This window comes from Capsicum annuum, chromosome 5 (genome assembly GCF_002878395.1).
Source record: "Capsicum annuum cultivar UCD-10X-F1 chromosome 5, UCD10Xv1.1, whole genome shotgun sequence".
In the NCBI taxonomy this organism is placed as follows: domain Eukaryota; kingdom Viridiplantae; phylum Streptophyta; class Magnoliopsida; order Solanales; family Solanaceae; genus Capsicum; species Capsicum annuum.
This window is the reverse complement of record NC_061115.1, coordinates 44,089,979-44,110,986: the sequence shown is the minus strand read 5'-3', so window position 1 is coordinate 44,110,986 and position 21,008 is coordinate 44,089,979. Positions and strand designations below refer to the sequence as shown.

At 28.8% G+C, this 21,008-nt stretch overlaps 1 protein-coding gene across 1 annotated transcript; it reads left to right on the top strand.

Annotated features, from left to right (window-relative positions):
- Nucleotides 1-12,672: 12,672 nt before the first annotated feature.
- On the top strand, nt 12,673-20,250 carry LOC107870756 (meiosis-specific protein ASY1). Its single transcript, XM_016717385.2, has 22 exons — nt 12,673-12,829; nt 12,942-12,998; nt 15,091-15,187; nt 15,271-15,339; nt 15,418-15,510; nt 15,708-15,831; nt 15,932-16,001; nt 16,109-16,150; nt 16,625-16,753; nt 16,844-16,954; nt 17,064-17,106; nt 17,210-17,251; nt 17,335-17,459; nt 17,550-17,562; nt 17,761-17,837; nt 17,942-18,049; nt 18,882-19,032; nt 19,129-19,205; nt 19,292-19,313; nt 19,417-19,583; nt 19,686-19,820; nt 19,928-20,250. Exons 1-22 carry the CDS (start codon nt 12,827-12,829, stop codon nt 19,979-19,981), a joined length of 1,809 nt encoding a protein of 602 aa, XP_016572871.1. The 5' UTR covers nt 12,673-12,826; the 3' UTR covers nt 19,982-20,250.
- The last annotated feature ends 758 nt before the right edge of the window (nt 20,251-21,008 follow it).

Here is a 21,008-nt window from a genome sequence, read left to right as displayed (position 1 = left end):
TTTATATACATTTGATAATTTTTTTGTGATCATTTGTATTTTTGTGGTTGATCATTTGTGTTTTTTTGGTTAAACAGGATAGTAGTTTTGTCATCACTGATTTTCCTAAGAAGTCCCCGCATATTTCGTGTTATGTGGAGATGAAGATATTTGATACTTTAAAACAAAAGCTATCCGGTGTTCAGTTTAGAAGATTTATGGGAACATGCTTTGATCAATACGCCACTATGCCGGAATCATGGGTTCAGTCCCAATTGTTTAGGTGTGCTATGTCCCTTGAGTTGAAAACTAGTTTATATACATTTTATAATTTTTTTTCTTGATCATTTGTATTTTTTTTGGTTGATCATTTGTGTTTTTTTTTGTTCAACAGGATAATAGTTTTGTCATCATAGATTTTCCTAAGAAGTCCCTACATGTTGCGTATTATGTGGAGTCTTCATTGTTACATATGCGGAGTATCTTAGCCATGGAAAAGGTATACCACCCAGATATTTTGATGCGGAAGTTTTTCCTACCCTTTATGCTGCACTTCTATGTAAACATGAGACTCAGAAGAATGAGAGTAGCGCAGTTAGTGATGATGAGAATCCGGATAAGTCAGTGAGGCCTCAATTTGAGTGTGAGAGTAGTGACATGATAATTATCCCTTAGACAGTACATATGTTCCTACATTAATTGGTTTTAGTTGAAAATACAAACTGATCTTCAATTTTTTTTTTTTGTTTAATTCCAATATCAAGTATGATATTTCATTTTGTTGGAAATTGTCCAGTGGCATATTTTTTCAATGCTAAACTAGTCTTTGTTATAAGTGTGTTGTCTAAAGAATACTAATAGTACACATAATAATGTGTATGTATTGGGTAATTGAATATGTCTCATAGATGAGCCACGTAATACATATTTACAATAGTCTTTGCCGTTTTAGCAATTGAAATCTCTATTGACTAATTAGTGCTTGTTTATGATTATACATTTATTATGAATTATTTTTTATATAAAACCTTGTATATCTATAGGTTAATAAAACAAGTCATGATGGAATATTACCAATCTTTTCAATTGTTATCTATAGGTTAATACTATGTTTTTAAATGTACAAATTCAATCTCTTAAGTTGTAATTGACATTTATTTTGACACATATACTATCTTGTAGAATATGCTATACATACATTAATATACATATATACATAAGATAGATTAAATGAGCGTTAAAATCAACTGCATATTACATTAAACCGCATATATGGTTAACAACTGCATTACTGATATTTTATTTATACATTTGGAGTTATTCAAATAAAAGTTAAACATAAACAAATTAAAATGTATACAGTTATCTAAATATATTTATATACATATATACATATCAACTGACATTCCCACATATATACATACATATTTATGAATTGACATTTTTGGGTATACGTTAATTTAACTGAAAATACATATATTCATATAAATGTATTACTCATATTATTAAACAAGTATGTTTTATATAATTTAATTTGAAACATATACAATCTGAAAATTGTATAGGTATAAATATATGTATATATACATTTCAAGTAAATTAAAATACATATGCATAGAATATATTAAACATCAGGATAGTTAGAACCTAAAATTATTACATTAGGCTGCATATTGATACAGTTATAATGTAAAGTAAAATATATATGCAAGCTTACAGTCAGTATATAACATGAAAATAAAGTATATAACAAAGTATATAGCGTGAAAACTTACAATTTCAATTTAATATGCAAACAAAGTATATAACAAAATGTGTCATGTTATTGATCATTATTCGAACTACAATCAATCACAAGTCATAACAAAATCTTGTATTTGTTTCTCCCTATACACTTTTTTATGGTTGGGTAACTTCTGCTTCACAATGCTGCCAATCAATGTACTACTAACATGTTTCTGCTCGTACACCCGATCCTTTAAAGGACAAGTATACTCCTGACAAAATCGACGAATCTTAAAGAAGTCAGTTTTTTTATTACTAGATGTCATTAGCAACCAAACACATCCCTTCGATTTACACACCAAATTATATCTGCGATGTAAAAGTTATCTATTAGTGATTTATACAAAAAAAAATCTGTATTTTAAAAAACTTCAAAACTGATTTGCTAACGTATACAATTCTGTATGAATAGAAACATATAATAACAACTGTATGTATCTAGTTAGACAATAATATGAATAAACTTAATAAACTTATCCATATTATATATACATAAATACATAAATACATTTTTATCATAAGACAAAATCATGTACAGAATAAAAACATAAATGCTTTAATACGATAAATACACTTACCCGACTGTATTTGATTGTCTCATATTGAATTCTTTTCCTGCTAAATTCAACTTTATATTCAACTTTTAATGTTTTTAAATTCAACTCAATACAAAGTTGCTTACCAATTAATTGAATCAAACCATCGTATTCTTCTGTTTCTTCAATTGCAATCGAGTCCAACTCGTACTGTCCATACTCATTATAACAATTATATACGCCTAAATGCTTCAGAACAATTGGTAATTGCCCCATATTTTTTTAAAAAATTCTGTAAACAAATATAGTACACAAATTGTCAGTAACTATGAATTCAAAATAAACTAACAATTATAAGGTTTCAAAAATTGTAAAAATCCTTGTGTTAGATCACAAATTGAAATTGCAGTATGAATCGTGTATACATTAACAAAAAATAATGAATCAAAATATATTGAAATTTATATAATTTAGTCGAAAACAACAAATACATAAATATAAGCGCAAATACACAATTTTGATTTTCAAAAAAATCTTCTTTCAAGAATTTTTAAACGAAATTTGAATTGAGAAAATACCTGTTAAAATTTATTGTTGAATAACTTCTCTTTCTTCTCTCAAATCTTTTCAAAATATTTTTTTTAGCTTTAATACAACCATTTTTGCAGATAACGAGCTTTAATGCTCATTAATAGATGAACAATTAGTAGGAAGTTGAAATAATTTAAGGTAATTTACTGCTTTCAAATTTTCTTTTTTATCTGTTATTTCAGTTAGTTTATGTTTTTTCTGATTTGTATAATTCTTATATATATACAAATAACTATTAACTACTTTTGTCTATAATTTGTAATTATTGAAACTTTCACTAGGAAATTAGTTATACGTCTTATACTTTGCCCAGAATTTTTACCAATTGAATTAGAAGTGATTTAATATCACTTGAAAATTAAAGTCCTATAATTAGTCAATATACAAGAACGGCCCATTAATGTCAACTCTCAGGTAGTGCAATAGTTGAAGAATGAGAAAGCTGACATACGCGTTTGGTTAAAAAAAATATAATGAAGGCGTGTAGAATTTCATACACCATACATCACAAATGAACAAAAAAATTCTATTCAATTTAACTATATGGGGTAAAATCAAACTTAAGACTTGGGAAATTAAGAAACGCTACGCTGCAAGAGGTCAATAGTGACTAAGTAGGGACAACACCAAATGTTATCTTTAGAACGTAATGATAAGAGTAATCCTATTCCAGAAAAATCCAGAGTCAAGACAATCGAGGCCTTACAAGAAATTACATTTTGAATTTTAATTTTAATTTTATAATTCAGGCTCAATATGTAATAATATTTCTTTTATTTTTGAATGGTATACTAATAAATATAGGTCACGTACAACGCACGTATTCTAAACTAGTTATTTTTATACGTCTACCAAATGACCCCTTAAAGTTTTTAGGCCAAAATTTACTGTTAAAATTAAAAATTTTAAATTTTAAAATTCCAATGTCACATAAATTAGGACAATTATATTTTAAAGTAGAACTTAAAAAGTTTTAAAATTCCAATGTCACATAAATTAGGACAGTTATATTTTAAAGTAGAACTTAAAGAGGTAAACAAATTGATTAAATAAGTAAAAATAGTGAGAGTTATCTATAATTAATATATTAAAAGTGTGAATACCTTTAAAAAGTGATTTAAATTTTTTGTCTTTTATTAAAAGACTCTTCTTTAGATAAAACTGTCTTTTCATTATTTTTTAAAATTTATTATTTAATTATTTTTTATTATATTAACTAGATTTCCTAAAATATATGGAACTCCTAAAATATATAGTAGGAGAATTAATTAATATTTTTCTTTCTACTGTTCAATTAGAAAAAAATACTCCTAAAATAGGACTCTAAATTAAGGAAATACTTTTATAAATATTGAGATATACGTTAAACTACAGAACAAACCGATTTGCCTATTGGAAGAATATGATTGATGTTCATCTAACTTGATTCGATTGCATATCTAGATTGGTGAATCATTAATTTCCTAACCCTCAATTTTTTCACTATTTTTGTCAGCATAATAGAATTCAACATGTGCGTATATATAATCTTCTTTGTTTTCATTTAAAATCATTCTTTAGGGTCAAAATTTTTGCTCAGACAAGAATTAATTGAATCAAAATCGAAGCTTTGTGATCACTATTATATTTTTCTTATATACTTTACAGGTCGTAGATGAATGTCGGTTAGCTTTGAAGAATTTCTTGTGTAAAAGTTAGGTTCAATCGTACTATTTTGATATCTTTATTATCTTATTGTTTTATTTTAATTTACAGATGTTAAATGAATGTGAGTTGGCTTCGAAATTTTTTTGTAGGTAAAAGTTAGGTTTAATTGTATTATCGTAATATCTCTATTAGTTTGTTATTTTGTGGTAGTTTATAGTTCGTAGATGAATCTCGATCGGCTTTGAGAATTTTTTGTGTGTATGTCGGCTTTAAGGAAATTTTTATGTAAAGGTTAGGTTTAGTTGTATTATTTTAATATATCTATTATAGTATTATTTTGTTATTGCTTACATACTAAAAATATATTAAATTTAATTATTATAGAATTCAACATGTGTATATATATATATATATATATATATATGTCTTCTTTGTTTTCATTCAAAATCATTCTTTAGGGTCAAAATTTTCGCTCATACAAGAATTAGTTGGATCAAAATTAAAGCTTTGCGATCACTATTATATATATTTTTTTATAGTTTATAGGTCGTAAATGAATGTCAGTTGGCTTTGAATAATTTCTTGTGTAAAGGTTGGGGTTAATTGTATTATCGTAATATCTCTATTAGTTTGTTATTTTGTGGTAGTTTACCATTCGTAGATGAATCTCGATCGGCTTTGAAAAAATTTTGTGTGTAAAATTTAAGTTTAATTGTATTATTTTTATATCAATCTTTTCGTATTATTTTGTTGCATTTTACAGGTGATAGATAAATGTTGGTCCGCTTTGAGAGATTTTTTTTTATGTAAATGTTAGGTTTAGTTATATTATTTTGATATCTCTATTATTGTATAATTTTGTTATTGTTTACAGGTGGTAGATGAGTGTCAGACGATTTTGAAAAAAAATTGTGTGTAAAGATTATATTTAATTATATTATTTTGATGTATCTATCATTGTATTATTTTGTTGCAATTTACAGATGGTAGATGAATGTCGATCGACTTTTAAAGATATTTTTGATAAATATTAGGTTTAATAAATAAATTCTCTATCTTTACCTACTCAAAAGATATTAAATTTAATTATCATATTCATTTTCATTATTTAAATGAATGTCATATTTAGTGTGATATTTGAACTCATTAAAGTGAGACACGCAAATCGCGTACACCTAAATTAGTATATATATACACACCATTTGTCCCCAAAATTACCTAACATGCCACTACATCATGCATTTCGCATTTCTCAGTTTAATCATATAGCTTAGTCTCCTATCTAACCGTGGTTACTTTTCTCACCAATACTAGATATCAAGGGATTTGTCTATGTTATTTTTATTTCAATTTATGTGACACAAATAAAATTTAGATTATCAATTATATTTTTTAATATGTTTTTAAATTTTTTGAGTTGTTAGCTATTATAATTTATAATAGTCTCCCTGTTCAAACTTTTGTGGTATTGATAACCAATTTATATTTTTAAAGTAATTTAAATTTTTAATTATTGTGATTTATAATACTTTTTCTTTTATTCTAATTTAAGCAATACTAATATTATTTCGAGAGTCAATCAAATATCACATTAAAGTAGTGAAACGTGCATGTCTTGAATGACTCATAATAACTAATTAGAAGTGATATAGCAAAATTGCTATAAAAATTACTTGTGAAAAAAATTAAGTGGACCTTATATAAGATGTTAAATTAATTTAAAATATCAATAGTTAATTTATCATTTTATGTCTATTCTACCTTTTTTATTAAATATTATTAATTTCTTAATACTTAGATAACTTATAATAATTAATTAAAGATAATATAGTAAAATCACAGTTGTAGCAGCTGAAACAAACATTTTATAAATATCTATTTTACCTTTTTTTATTAAATATTATTACTATTTTAATACGTAAATACCATATAATAATTAATGGGATAACTATATCACTTAGCATTATCCCTAATTACAGTTCATAGTCTCTCTCACTTATTTTTTCTCTTTCTCTATTTTCTATTAATTTCTTCTCTCTTTTTTTTTTTTTAGTTTTTTTCTTTTCCTTTTTTGTTTTCTATTTCTTTTTTCTTTTTTCATTTTTTTCTTTTCCGTTTTTTCATTTTTTTCTTTTTCTTTTTCTTTTTCTTTTTCTCCTTCTTTTTTTTTTTGTTGTTATTGTATTTTATATTTTTTATATTTTATATTTATTTATATCATATTATATATTTTAAATAAATTTATTATTTATAGTTGAATTTTTAATCATGAATATGTACAATTTATCATTTGTATTTGCATATAAAAAATGTATATGAATTAGTTATTTTTATTTGGGTCTTAAATATATAAATATGCAATGTGTCATTCAATGCAAATGTATCGTTAGTATTTGTATTTCAAATTTATCATTTGTATTTGCATATGAGTAAGTATCATTTTGTATGCGCATGGTTCATGTTGTATAAACATGTCTCATTTGATGCAAATGTAACATTTGTATTTGTATAATTTATAATTTTATAAATACAAGTGTTCTTAGAAAGAAAAATATAATTTCTTTTACTATTGTTTAGAAATGATCTCGTCAACTAAAAACAAATGAAATAAATTAATTACAAATAAAAATACAATATGCGGTCAACTAACAAATATACATATAAAATAGCTCTTTAAAAATACAAGTGCACCGATAAAAATAATACACAAATACAAATAAAATGAAACCACAAAATAAAAATACAATACAAGTGTGAATTGTATAAAATATAAATGATGGTGCGAACTAACAGACACAAATACAAGTGCGAACTATAAAATACAAATACAAATGCTAACTATAACATACAAATAGAAATGTGAACTATAAAATACAAATACAAATGCAAACTATAACATACAAATACAAGTGCAAACTACAACATACAAATACAAATGCGAATTATAACTTACAAGTACAAGTATGAACTATAAAATACAAATGTGAACTATAACATACAAATACAAATATGAACTATAAAATACAAATACAAATGTGAACTATAATATATATATACAAAAACAAGCGTGAACTATAAATGCAAATACAAATATAATTGTATCAATGAATACAAAAATATAAATAATGATGTGAATACAAATATGATAAGCAATTGCGCTATTTTTATTATTATTCGTGACTTGTACTCGAGTAGCCATATTTTTCGAAAATAAAAAAAATATAAGATAGAAAAGATAAAAAAAAAATCAAAAAGAAAAAAAGAACAAAAAGAACACAAAAAAAGAAAGAAAGAAGAAGATAGAGGTTGAAAAAAAAAAGAAAAAGAACGAAAAAAAAACAAAAAAAAAAGAAATAAAACAAAAATATTAAAAGAAAAGAAAAAAAAGAAAAAAGATGAAAAAATTACAAAAAGTGAAAGAAAGAATCGAAAAAATAAAAAAAATAAAAAAACAGAAAAGAATAAAATTAAAAAAATGATGGTAAGTACAAATACAATGCACGGTTATGATGTTTTCCTCATCATCCATGACTTGTATTCGATGTAGTTATATTTTTTGAAAAAAAATAATTTAAAATGTGATTAATGTATTTATGTTTTATATGAATACAGACTATTGAGTAAAAGTGAATACAACGAATATAAATCGAATACATCGACTATAAATGATAGTATTATAAAGTGTGACCATCAAAGGCGAATTTTGTGCCAACTGCTACTAGTTTTGAAACTTTCTCATAATTAATCAAGAGTGATATAGTATAATTATGGAGTAAACAAATATCTAAAAACAAGCATGACAACCGTCAATTATCTGATTGAGCTACCAGCTAACTAACGCTTATATATATATAATAGTAAAAAACCAAAACTCTCACTCTATTCCCGCCTCCCTCTTCATTGCTCAGCAAAAGCCTCACACTTTTCTATTCAAATTTCTCCACTCGAGTCTCGTTTCTCTCTCTCAACAATGGTTGAAAAAGTGCTTATTTCATTGCTCTTTCAATTCGTCTAAACACTTGTTACTTCAACTATTTACTTTACTTCTTGAGACGTATTTAAATATTTTAAGTTATTAATTATTAAGATTTATAATATTTTTAACCTAGTTTTCAAATTTATAAAATTTATTTAGAAAAATTTTAAGTTTTATGTTCGAGTTCACCGTCAAATTATAACAATTTAAATCTTATAATTTTAACTATGCCACAAAAAGTAAAAGCATAAATTATAGTAAAATTTACATAAATTTCAACAAGTCTATCCCTAATTACTTCCTATCGCTTCTTTAAACAATATTACATAATATTTGTGATTTTGATTTTTCGAATACATTATTTGACAATCGATACATCCTAACATATACATCTAACAATAAATTAATTGATGTTAAACAAAAATAAATAACAAAAAAAAATTATTTGTGAAGCAAATCACACGACATCTGTTGTATTGTACTCTCAAAGTTCAAGAATAACGTAATCAGTCCAAATTTAAAAATTCAAAACAAGAATCCTCATTTTTCAAGCAGAAACAAGCTTCTCCCTTTTCTTTGTTCTTTGCATCCCCTTCTTCTTTCATACTTCATACTCTGTGTTGAGATGCATTATAATATAGAAAATTTAGATTACTATTTGGTTACTCATCAATTAATGTATCAATTTGTTAATAAATATATCTGCAGATTATAATGTTTGAGATACATTATATTTCACAATCATTGATTTAGATACATTACTCTATAAACAAAAATAGTACATAGAATCAATTCTGAAATGTATCTTATACATAGATCTGACGTAAATTAAGAGATACATAATTTATAGATGTATCTGAAATATAATCGAGTGAGATACATTATTGATGTATCTGAGAGTATTTTATTTTTGATACAAACAAATATTACCTTATAAGAGGTTCTCTTGTTGTAACTTCAATATCTTTTTGTTTTGAAGCACAAGTTTTGTGTCTTTCGATACATAATTTTATTACCTTCTTAAGAAAATCTCTCAATGTATCTTCAAAGCCTTTGTTCTCTTTAGGTTAGAACATCTGCTTTTTTTGCGTCTTTTGATACATAATATTTATGTATTAGGACCTTAAATCTCAGTCATATATGTCACTATTGTACCTTGTTTAGGGATGGCCATGTGTGTCGTTCGGAGATCTATTCTCGACAATATTAGTTGACAGTGATAAGTTTCTTGTTCTGCTACTCAATTTCTTTATGATTGATTACGACGTCTTCTGATAAAAATTCAATTGAACGAAAATTAAAGCAAAGAAAAGAAAAAATTAAGAGAAAACAAAGGATGAAAATGGAGAAAACAAAGAGAAAACAGTGTTGTGGAGATGGAGGTTGGGATTTTGGGTGTTCTAAAAATTTCTAGTGGTGCATCATCCGCATATAATGGGTGTTGGTGATTCTAACATTATGATTTAGGTGTTTAGTTTGATTGTGGTAGCTTTTATTCTGTAATTTGATTTAGTTTATTGTGTTATTTTTGAATTTATTTTATGTTTTTGAATAAACATTGATACATAGTAGGAGGGATGTTAAACATTAATGATATTGAATTAGTGGAGAGAAAACTTTTAGTCAAATTTTTAGAGAGACAATTAGTTGTTCGATTTTGTAGGGAGATAATGGTGTATCCGAAAATTTATAGAAAGAATGTAAACCAGGAGTTTTAGTAATTAATATAAAGGATAAGGATATTAAGTAGTTTACATAAGTTAAGTTGCGGTATTAAGTAATTTATCCTAAATAGTATTACAAAATTAGAAGTTAAGGTTGTTTGATTATAAGAATTTTTCACTTTCTTTAAAAAAAAAAGTTTTTTTACTTTAGTGCAAATTACAATGTTTGATCATAAGAATTTATATCTATAATATATTAAAAGTGTAAAGAACCTTAGAAAAGTAAATTGAACTTTTTGCCTTCATTAAAAGACTCCGCTTTAGACAAAATTGTCTTTTCACCAATTTTTTTTTAACATTTAAGAGTTCAAAATTAATTAAATATATTTATAGCAAAACTTTCATTGTTTGAATTCATTCAAATTTAGTCCTTAAACCTTTCCTTGTTTGAATTATATACCATAAAACTAAATAATATACCATATTTGTAAGGAAAAAAGATAGCGACATCACGTTAGGATTTCCTTTAACTTAAAATTGTAATCAATTAACTATTTAATAAAATTTCAAACGGCAAAGTCACGTTATAATTGTAAGAAAATAAAGTCACGTTAGCCAAGTCATATAACTATTAAATAAAATTGTAATTATATTTTAAGTTATTTTATTATTACAGATGACAAATCAACTAAATTTTGGTAATCAGACTTTTCCCTAAACTATTAGTTAATTTTAATTTTTCTACAGAAAAGTGATTTGAACTTTTTACCCTTCATTAAAAGACTCTTCTTTAAATAAAATTGTCTTTTCACTATTTTTTAATTTATTATTTAATTATTTTTTATTATATTAACTAGACTTTCTAAAATATATGGGACTCCTATTTTGATATCTCTATTATCGTATTATTTTTTTATTGTTTACAAGTGGTAGATGAGGGTCGGACGACTTTGAAAAAAAAATTTGTGTGTAAAGATTAAATTTAATTGTATTATTTTGATGTCTCTATCATTGTATTATTTTCTTGCAATTTACAGATGGTAGATGAATGTCGATCGACTTTTAAAAATATTTTTGGTAAAGATTAGATTTAATAAATAAATTCTTCATCTTTACATACTCAAAAGATGTTAAATTTAATTATTATATTCATCTTTATTATTTAAACAAATATCCTATTTAATGTAATTTTTGAACTCATTAAAGTGAGGTACACGCGCCTAAACTACTTTCAAATTATCTATAATATATTAAAAGTGTGAAGACCCTTATAAAAGTGATTTGAACTTTTTGACCTTCATTAAAATACTCCGCAATAGATAAAATTATCTTTTCACCTTTTTTCCAATTATTGTCATTTAATAATTTTTCGTAATTTAATATGTTGAAATTAATTAAAGTCCTTATTTGATTTAGGTAAGAAATCATACAACACTTCTAAATCAATTAGAATTTTACCTTATATATATAAAAAATAATATGTTAAAATTAATTAAAGTCCTTATTTGATTTAGGTAAGAAATATATATATATATATATATATATACACACAAGAATTCGGTAGTATTGCTTAGATAAATTTAATTGATTTTTGATGAAAAAGATTATGCTGAAGCTTATTAGCCATGTTTTATTTTTGAAAAAGGTCCTTAAAATTAAAACATGGATTCATCCATATAGCGAAGGTGAATGCCTTTAATTATGTCACAATAAAGGCACGTACTGATGAAACTTGTAAAACCTTGACTCTTAAATCAATAATTTTAGTTGTTAATATGCAACTTGATTAGTATTATTTTGGTGCTCTTCAATTATGTCTTTCTATTTTACTATAGAAAGATAAATTGTCCTAACATAATTTGATTTTGCACTTTATACATTAAAACATATTATTTTTAGGTTATGAATATTATTTTTGTTATAAAACTTTATAAGTTAGAGAGTAGCTTTTGCTAATAGGTCTCTAGGTTTGTGATTTTCAAGCTTTTTTTCTTCTAAGCAAAAATATTTATATTTTGTGCAGTTAGACAAATTATTTTCGAAACTCAAACAGTATTGAAAATTATTTAGTATTTGAATATTTCACATGGATAAATATAAGTCGCATTTAAGGAATATTATCAATATCACAACAAAAGTTTTTATCAAGATTATACTTTTCTTCATATATATAATTATATTGTTTGACGTGAGATATATGCGTAAAGCACGTACGCTAAACTAGTATTTGAAATAGTGGAAAAAAGTGAAAATTATTTTCACTTTCACTTCTCTCACAAAAATTTAAAAATAACTTAATTTATATTCATGATCAAATACGACTCCAATCTCCAATTTCAATTTCAGCGCCAATTTCAACTTCAATTATTTTTAGTTTTCATGGCTAAACACATGCTTTTCAGTTAAACAAATTGATAACACTTCTTACAGCTGAAGATATAAACTCCGACCTTTTCTTGAAATTACTCAACATGCCACTACATCACGCATTCTGCATTGCTCAGTTAACCATAGTTCCCTATATAACCACAGTTACTTTTCTCGCCTATATAAATACTCTCTCACTCTACTCCCGCCTTCATTGCTCAGCAAAACTTTCACTCTTCTATTCAATTTCTCCACTCAAGTCTTGTTTCTCTCGTCCAACAATGGTGAACAAAAGCTTTTTGCCATTTCAATTCGGTCTTCGAATTAGTTTAATCACTTGTTACTTCACTTATTGCCTAATTTTCACGTTGATATTGTGCTTTTTTTTTTTTCCAGGTTGTGGCACAGAAATTGAAGGAATCGGAGATAACTGAGCAGGACTCGCTACTATTAGTAAATGATCCATCTCATATTTACTTACTGATTTTGTTACGAGCGTTTTTTTCCCTGCTCTGTTCTATTTTTACGTGTTTTGACTACCTTGATGAGCTAGTTTGTGTTTCATATAACATTGATGAAACGCGTTATATTGAAGTTTTTTTGAGTTGAATAGTTTGATAGAGTGATGATTGTTACTTAAAATAACATTTCTGATGCGTTCGATGCGTCAATTTTTATGATTTCTAGGACTACATGTGAGTCAAATCTAGAGGATAATCGATGATTTTTTACACTTACTAGTAAATGATAGATCTCATATTTGCTTACTGATTGTGTTACGAGAGCTCTATTTTTTGCTCTTTTTTATGTAGCGGCGATCTGATTTTTGCGATTTTGACTACCTTGATGAGTTTGTGTTTGATTATAATGTGATGAAATTTACTATTTCCAATTTTTTTTTGAGTTGTGTAGCTTAATAAAACTACGACTGTTGCTTAAATTAACATTTCTAATGTTTTAGATACTTCGATTTTTATGATTAGTGACTTTTTTGTACTTATTAGTGATCGAATTAGATTGGTTTTGTCATTTTGAGTTTGTTCTTCATAAATTGAACGACTCAGAGATTACTGAGCAGGATTCACCACTCCTAGTAAACGACCAATATCTTACTGATTGCGTTACGCCAGCTGTATTTTTTGCTCTCTACTTAGCTTCGATCAGATTTTTACCTCTTCTTAACTACTTTGATGAGTTTATGTTTGATATAATGTGATGAAATTTATTATATCGAAGTCTTTTGAGAGTTGTATAGTTTGATAGATCTACGATTGTTACCTAAATAACATTTCTGATTTCTTTATGAGAGCTGTATTTTTTGCTCTGTTCTATTTAGTGTCGATCAGATTTTTTTACGTTTTTTGACGAGTTTGTGTTTAATAACACTTTATATTGAAGTGTTTGGGAGTTGTATTGTTTGATAAAGCAACAATGATACTTAAATAACATTTCTGAATTTTTTGATTCTCCCAAGTTTTATGATTAATGATGTTTTATACTTATTTGTGATTGAGTTAGTTTTGTGTGTGTAATTTTGAGTTCGTTCTATTTTGAGCTTCATTTCAGTCAACCAACTATTGATCGATCTCATATTTGCGTTAAGAGAGTTGTATCTTTGCCCTGTTCTATTTAGCGTCGATCAGATATTTATGTTTTTTTGGAAGAGTTTGTGTTTATATAATGTTGATGAAACACATTCTGTAGAAGTATTTGAGAGTTGTATAGTTTGTACAACAATTCTGGTGTTTATTATACTTTGATTTTTATGATTACTGATTTTTTTATACTTATTTGTGATTGAATTAGTTTCGTGTGAGTGTAATTTGAGTTCGTTCTTCGGATTTTTCTGGCTCTTGTAACCACTTCTATGTTGAGTTTTATTTCATTCAATCAATTATTGATGTGTGATGCAAATATAAATGTAATTATATTTGTTTGTAGCTGGTGAATTCTGACTGACTCACCTCGCTTGTTTCTCCCTAGATCGTTAATTTGTTTTTGCTTTTGGTCATTGTAGAATATCATTAATTGAATCTGTTTGTATGAATTAAAAAAACTAAATAAAGAGAGGTGTAAGACATGATCTAGATCAATGAACGTGATCTGAGAAGCTAATAAGTATAAGTTGTTTAAGTTCGTCTGGTTTTTCAATTTGCATTGTCTCTTGGAATTCGGTGCTTTTAACGTTATAATCTGCTTTGCATGCTATCATCTAGTGTCTGGTTTATTTTGTATCTTTAGGACGCCGAAGTATTCTAGTGACTGAAAATTTTGCATGATTTAGTTACAATCAAATGAACAGCTATATATTCTACTGTCACCACACGGCTTTTCTAGTAAATTTATTGCAGACTGCCTGCTAAGTATGTCTGTTAATGCTAATTTACTGCAGTCATGTGAAACCAACTTCTGTCTGTCACTTTGTAAATTTTCCTGTTTACTGTTGCGGGAGTTAGTCAGCAAATGACCCTATTCATGCAGTTATTAAGTAATACGACATGCAAATTATCTGGATTAACTGTTTCTCCATGGTTATCAAAAACAGACAAGGAACCTTCTGCGTATTGCTATATTCAACATTAGTTACATCAGAGGCCTCTTTCCTGAGAAATATTTCAGTGATAAATCTGTTCCAGCTTTAGGTAACTTTTGTCTATAATTTTTTTTAACATCGGTCTATTTCAGTTTTCCGAATTAATTTACTGGATACTTACATCACAAGCAGAGATGAAGATCAAGAAGCTAATGCCAATGGATGCTGAGTCACGTAGACTTATTGATTGGATGGAAAAAGGTATGTTGATCTTTTGCTAGTTTGAAAAACTGATCCGTACAGTTCATTTCTTACCCCCACTTTCTTCTCTGTTCCTAGGTGTTTATGATGCATTACAGAAGAAATACCTGAAAACACTTATGTTCTGTGTGTGTGAAGCAATTGATGGGCCAATGATTGAGGAATATGCATGTAAGAAGATCCAGGATAAGTTGGTCAAATTATGACCTCAATTGTATTGTAGTATCATATTTGCACCAGCCAATTGACTAGATTACTATCTAGGACTTAGCTGTTTCCTGAGACAAAGAAATTGCTAAAAGAAGAGCTGATACTTTCAGTAGTCTGGCTAGTAACAATGGCTTATACACTTAGTTGTCTACTTGCAGTTTCTTTCAGTTATTCAAGTTCCGACTCTGAAGAAGTGTCAATGAATATCAATCGTATTGGAACGAAGCAAGGGGGAACATTCAAGTGTAACTCAACCACTGATATAACACCCAATCAAATGAGGTAACTATTGGTCTAATGATTTTTTTCACTTTATCAGTCTCATGCTGGTTGTTTTTTGGATTACAAGAACCTTTTGTGTTGAAAGGAAAGTATGTTTCAGGAATTCTGCTTGTAAAATGGTTCGTACATTGATTCAGTTGATGAGAACTCTCGATAAGATGCCAGAAGAGGTAAAGCTTTCTATTGTTCCTAAAAAGCATGGTTTCATGTTTATTGACATTTGAATTGTCTGCTATCATCTTGTTGCTAAGGTTCAGTTCTCTTGGTTTTTTCTCAGCGAACTATACTGATGAAGCTTCTTTATCATGACGATGTCACGGTATACCCTTTTCTCGGTTTTGTTTGTTTCTATATGTCTTTTCTTCCCCCGTTCCTCCTTTATCTTGCCTCTTGATGTTTGAGTTTCGAGGAAATGTAAGCCTTCATATATTGTAGCCATGCGAATTATTTATTTGCATCTATAAGCACATTGCCTTTAAGAAGCTGCACTTATTATCATCTCTTTTTGACATCCGGGAAATAAGATTGCTCCTTATTAGAAGTCATCTCACTTCTGTAATTTTGTAGCTTACGTTAATTTGAGCTTGAGCCACAAATTTATTCGTGTAGTTGTGTTCTTGGGCCGCTCATGCATAGAAAACAATGCTTAGCCATATCTAAATACATTTCATAGAATTTCCCTAGCTTACTTAAGTCCAGTTCACGGTTTATATATCATTTTGTTTCAAAAGTCACTCAGCTTGTCATATTTTAGTCAAATAAAACTTTTGTAACAGAATTGCTGGTTGTGCAGCCTGCTGATTATGAGCCTCCTTTCTTTAGAGGCTGCACTGACGAGGACACTCCTAATTCATGGATGAAAAATCCTCTGAAATTGGAGGTTGGAAATGTCAACAGCAAGCATTTCGTGTTAGCTCTGAAGGTGAGGGCCTGATCACAGGAAAATGAATATTAACTACTCACTGTTTCATTAATCAATCAGTTCAGGATGATGATATCTTTTCTTCTACAGGTTAAGAGTGTGCTTGATCCTTGTGAGGATGAGAATGATGACAATCAAGATGATGTTATGAGCTTGGGAGCTGATTCTGCCGAGAAAGATGATGGTTCATCTGATAGTGAGGTAGAATATTGTTCCCCTTGCCTCAATTATTTTTATAAAGCTTGAATTTGTTTGCTATCCTTTTAAGTATGTTCATGCACTGACTTTCTTAAATATCCATCAATTTCAGTTCAGTGACTCTGATGAAGACCAATATATAGTTGCACCAGTTGGTAATGCATATTCCTCTATTCAACCCACCTTGTACATACATTCATTCTGTCGGTGTATTTTTAATATCATAAATTTAAAGTGACAATTTTTTTTTCTTCACAGAAAAGCAAAATGTTCAGGATAAAGGTGATATGGTTGATGAAGGTACTTTTATTTGCAGCAAATACTATCGACTTTTTGGTTGAACCAGGTTGTCAAGAACTCTAATGCGTTTATCGGTTTTTAAGATGATACTCAAGATCCTGCAGAAGATGAACAACAATTTGGCCGGGTTAAGGACTGGATCAGTGCATATCACCTTGACAAAGTTGAAGTGACAGATGTTCTCTCAAATTTCACAGACATCTCAGTGGTAAGATACTTCTGCTGGCTTTCCTATAAGTGCCGGTTTATCCATCATATACTATCCAGTCCTACACCTAATATTGCATCCTGATTACAGGCCTTGGTTGAAGGTAATGAAATGACCTTTTAAGCAGATGATGAAGGTGTTCTCAACCTAATCTCCAGTAGAGGAGAGCAGTGATAGAATACCCTCGTACCAATTCCCAAAGTTTTTGTGCCAAATAAAATAATCAGATGATTAGAGGTATTCTTTCTGGTTTTTAAGCTGTCCAAAGTTTCTTAATCTTTTTTTTTTTTTTTTAATTTAGATATTATGGAAAAGCTTGTTAAAGAAGGAATTCTTTCAAATGCTGGCACAGGCACTTACATCATTAAGAAGCAAAAGGTTTCTTATTGTTTTCTTTAATTCATTAATTGTTTACATCTTATTCTCGTGAATCATAATATATCATTTTCCAACACCCAAAATTTCATATTCCTCAAATGCAGCAATTCGACTATGAGTTTGATGTTGTGAAAGAAGAAAAAGAGGGCCAACAAAACCACCATGGCAACCAATCTCAGCATGGCAAGGGTGAAGATTACATGTACATGAAGGTGAGCTCTGATTAATATCATTTGAATCGAGCTTAAAAGTATCTAGTGAATGTGTGCTACAACCTTCTGAATTGCATCTACCCTCTTCAGTAAAGTTGATCCATATTTTCTTAATTTATTAACTGTATTTGTGGATTACACAAGCCTGTGAATTTTGCCCACTTACTTTTCCTATTTCTCTAATTGTTCTGTCTGGGAAGTGGTCCTCTGAAATAAATTTCATTACCAGGGGATTGTGATTACACTACTGCTCTACCTCGTGACTGCTCCTTCACATTTCAGTAATATATATGAAGTTATTATACAGTGCTTATTGGTCACTTAATTTCTACGGCCCCTTCTCCCTTCCTCCTTTATATTCAAGAAAATAACATATATTCTTGCATGATGACTAGTTTATTGAGGGATGTGTGCGTGTTTTTACTACTTGCTTACTCGGGTGTTGATAGCTAAAGCATCATACAATTCGGGAGCTTGAAGATAACATTTGTGAAAGTACAGAGAAGTATTATATTTGTCCTCTCTTAAGGTCTTTGGAAATAGTACATATCCCAATAATGTCCTATAGATTGAGGAGACAGAAGTTCCAGATTGTCATTTAGCAACTTAAACAAAGGAGAGAAGTCCGGTGAAGTTAAAAGAGGAGTATGAATAGCGATTTTCCTTTTACAAGGACTATGAATAAAAATTTTCCTTTTAGAGGGAGTATAAAAAACAACTCCCTTTCAAAGGCTTAAACAAAAATCTTGTGATAGTTCGCTAATGCTGATTTGCATGAAGTTGAATGTTACTTCCTGGATTGCATGTTAACAAAAACAGTCTCTTGTTTCAGGCTTTGCTTCATGCTCTTCCAATGAACTATGTAACTGTTGCCAAGCTTCAAAGTAAACTGGAAGGAGAAGCCAACCAAACTGCAGTGAAGAGGCTAATTGATAAAATGACACAAGATGGATTCGTTGAGGCTAAGAACTACCGTAGACTAGGTAGCCTTTGCCTCAGGCATCATATTTCCTGCTTTTGTATGGAGCAGAAAGACTAAGTACCGGTTACCCAATGATGGACTGATTTTGTCATTGCAGGGAAGCGTGTGATCCACTCTGATCTGACTGAAGAAAAGCTGGCTGAAGTTAAGAAGGTCTTAGCAAAAGACAGTACGGTAATAGTCTTGAATTAAATATAAGTTAGAACAGTTTCTTGCACTTCTACTATTTTAACTCTGCTTTAACTATGATAAATGGCTAGGATATTGACATGCATGAATCAGGTAATGATTCTAACTATCTGAATTTTGATAACGCTTAGTCAAGTTACTGCTATAGTTTTCATCAAGATTAGAACACAATCTGATATTACTTTATGGCTACTAGACAACAATGTTAGAAATCTATCCACTTGTGGTGGTCTCCACTCTATTGGATCGGATCTCACACGTACTAGAGGCAAATCTGATGCATACAGGAATGGATCTGTCATGAGTGATCAGACTGTCTCCAAGAGAAAGGAGCATGAAAACACACCATCAAGCAAGGCTGAGGTTGGTTCATTTGTGGATTACCTCAATAATCTGGAGGTAATTAATTAGTTGATCACCTAATGAAATTGCAGTAACAAATAATTAGATATGATGTTTGTGCAGCCTGTAGCTTCTCGGGAGAGTTTTGTTCCTGGTAAGGAGAATGGAAGAGTTAATGGAAAACCAAACAAACCTGATGAGTATGAAATTTTCTGTAGCAGGTCCAGTCAGGAAAAACGAAATAGGAAAGCAAGCATGGTATGCCATCAGTCTTTCCAGAAAATCTTAGTTAAGAATCGTGACTGAAGTGAAGTATTTGGAAATATTTCTTATTATTGTTCTGTTCCTTTCGTCTTTATCTACAGGTAAAAGAACCCATCCTTCAGTATATGAAACGCCAAAAATCTCAAGTTGCTTGATGATGGTTCCTTAAGCTTTAGTGGTGAAAAATATGGGCCAGTTTACTTACTACAGTAGAGTATTTTTTTTCCCCGGTAACTTAGTGGTTGTACTTAAGTAAAAGGATAGTGTTCTTAAGTCTTCCCAACGGTTTGCATTGCTTTCTTCTTTGCATTTTCCCTTGTTAAATTGCTTGTGGACCTCACAGCAGGCATGTAACAATATGCAAGTATGCAACAGACAATGCTGTTATCGCTGCTAGATAAACCTATGCACGTAGTTTATCCAATTCGCAACTTCATGTTCATGTATGATTTACGTACGTTTTCGGGCATATCTTTAATACTTTATTGAGCTAATGACGAGAGGTTAAGGGACCGACCATCAAGGAAAATTTTTGCAGTTCAATGAACAAAAATTTCTAGCTAACAGAGACAAATGCAAGCTTCTGTTCAGATTATACATATTAAAGAATACAAAAACATTAAGTTTGAGTCTAAGCCACTAGATCTGAGGAACAAGTAATAAACAATGATGGCTCACCACTTTTATTGAAGCAAGGTAATAAGTCAAATATATATATATATATATATATATATTTCTTATTGGGTTAAGAAAAAATCAAATCGAATCAATAACTTAATATTTTTTTTTTTATAAAATCATTAAAGAACTGTTAACCCAATAACCCAATACCAATGAACTAATAATATTTTTATCGGTTCGATTTATCGGTCGGTTTGATTTTTGCACACTCCTAGCAAAGGGGGTGGTTTTCAGTCTTCGATGGACTTGAGATACCCATCATGGACAGACCCTAGTTTGGGTCATTACAAAGTTGGTATCAGAGCCTAGGTTCATGGTCAATTGATTATCCACAAAGCCATGTCAAGTAGAGTCTCTTTTATGGGTGTATAGCGTGTCACACTTATATGGGAGAGGCTACGAGGCACTTAGGAATGTTTCCCTTTCTTGTGTTATATTTTTGGGCTGTAGAGTCTAGGATATCTCCTCGAATTCCCATTTGTTCACATTTCGGATCATGCC

Excerpts from the sequence above, each read along its gene's own strand:
- LOC107870756 (XM_016717385.2), top strand. Across the intron at positions 15,511-15,707 it reads AATGATTGAGGAATATGCAT|TTTCTTTCAGTTATTCAAGT; the intron begins GTAAGAAGATCC and ends GTCTACTTGCAG. Across the intron at positions 17,107-17,209 it reads ATATATAGTTGCACCAGTTG|AAAAGCAAAATGTTCAGGAT; the intron begins GTAATGCATATT and ends TTTTCTTCACAG.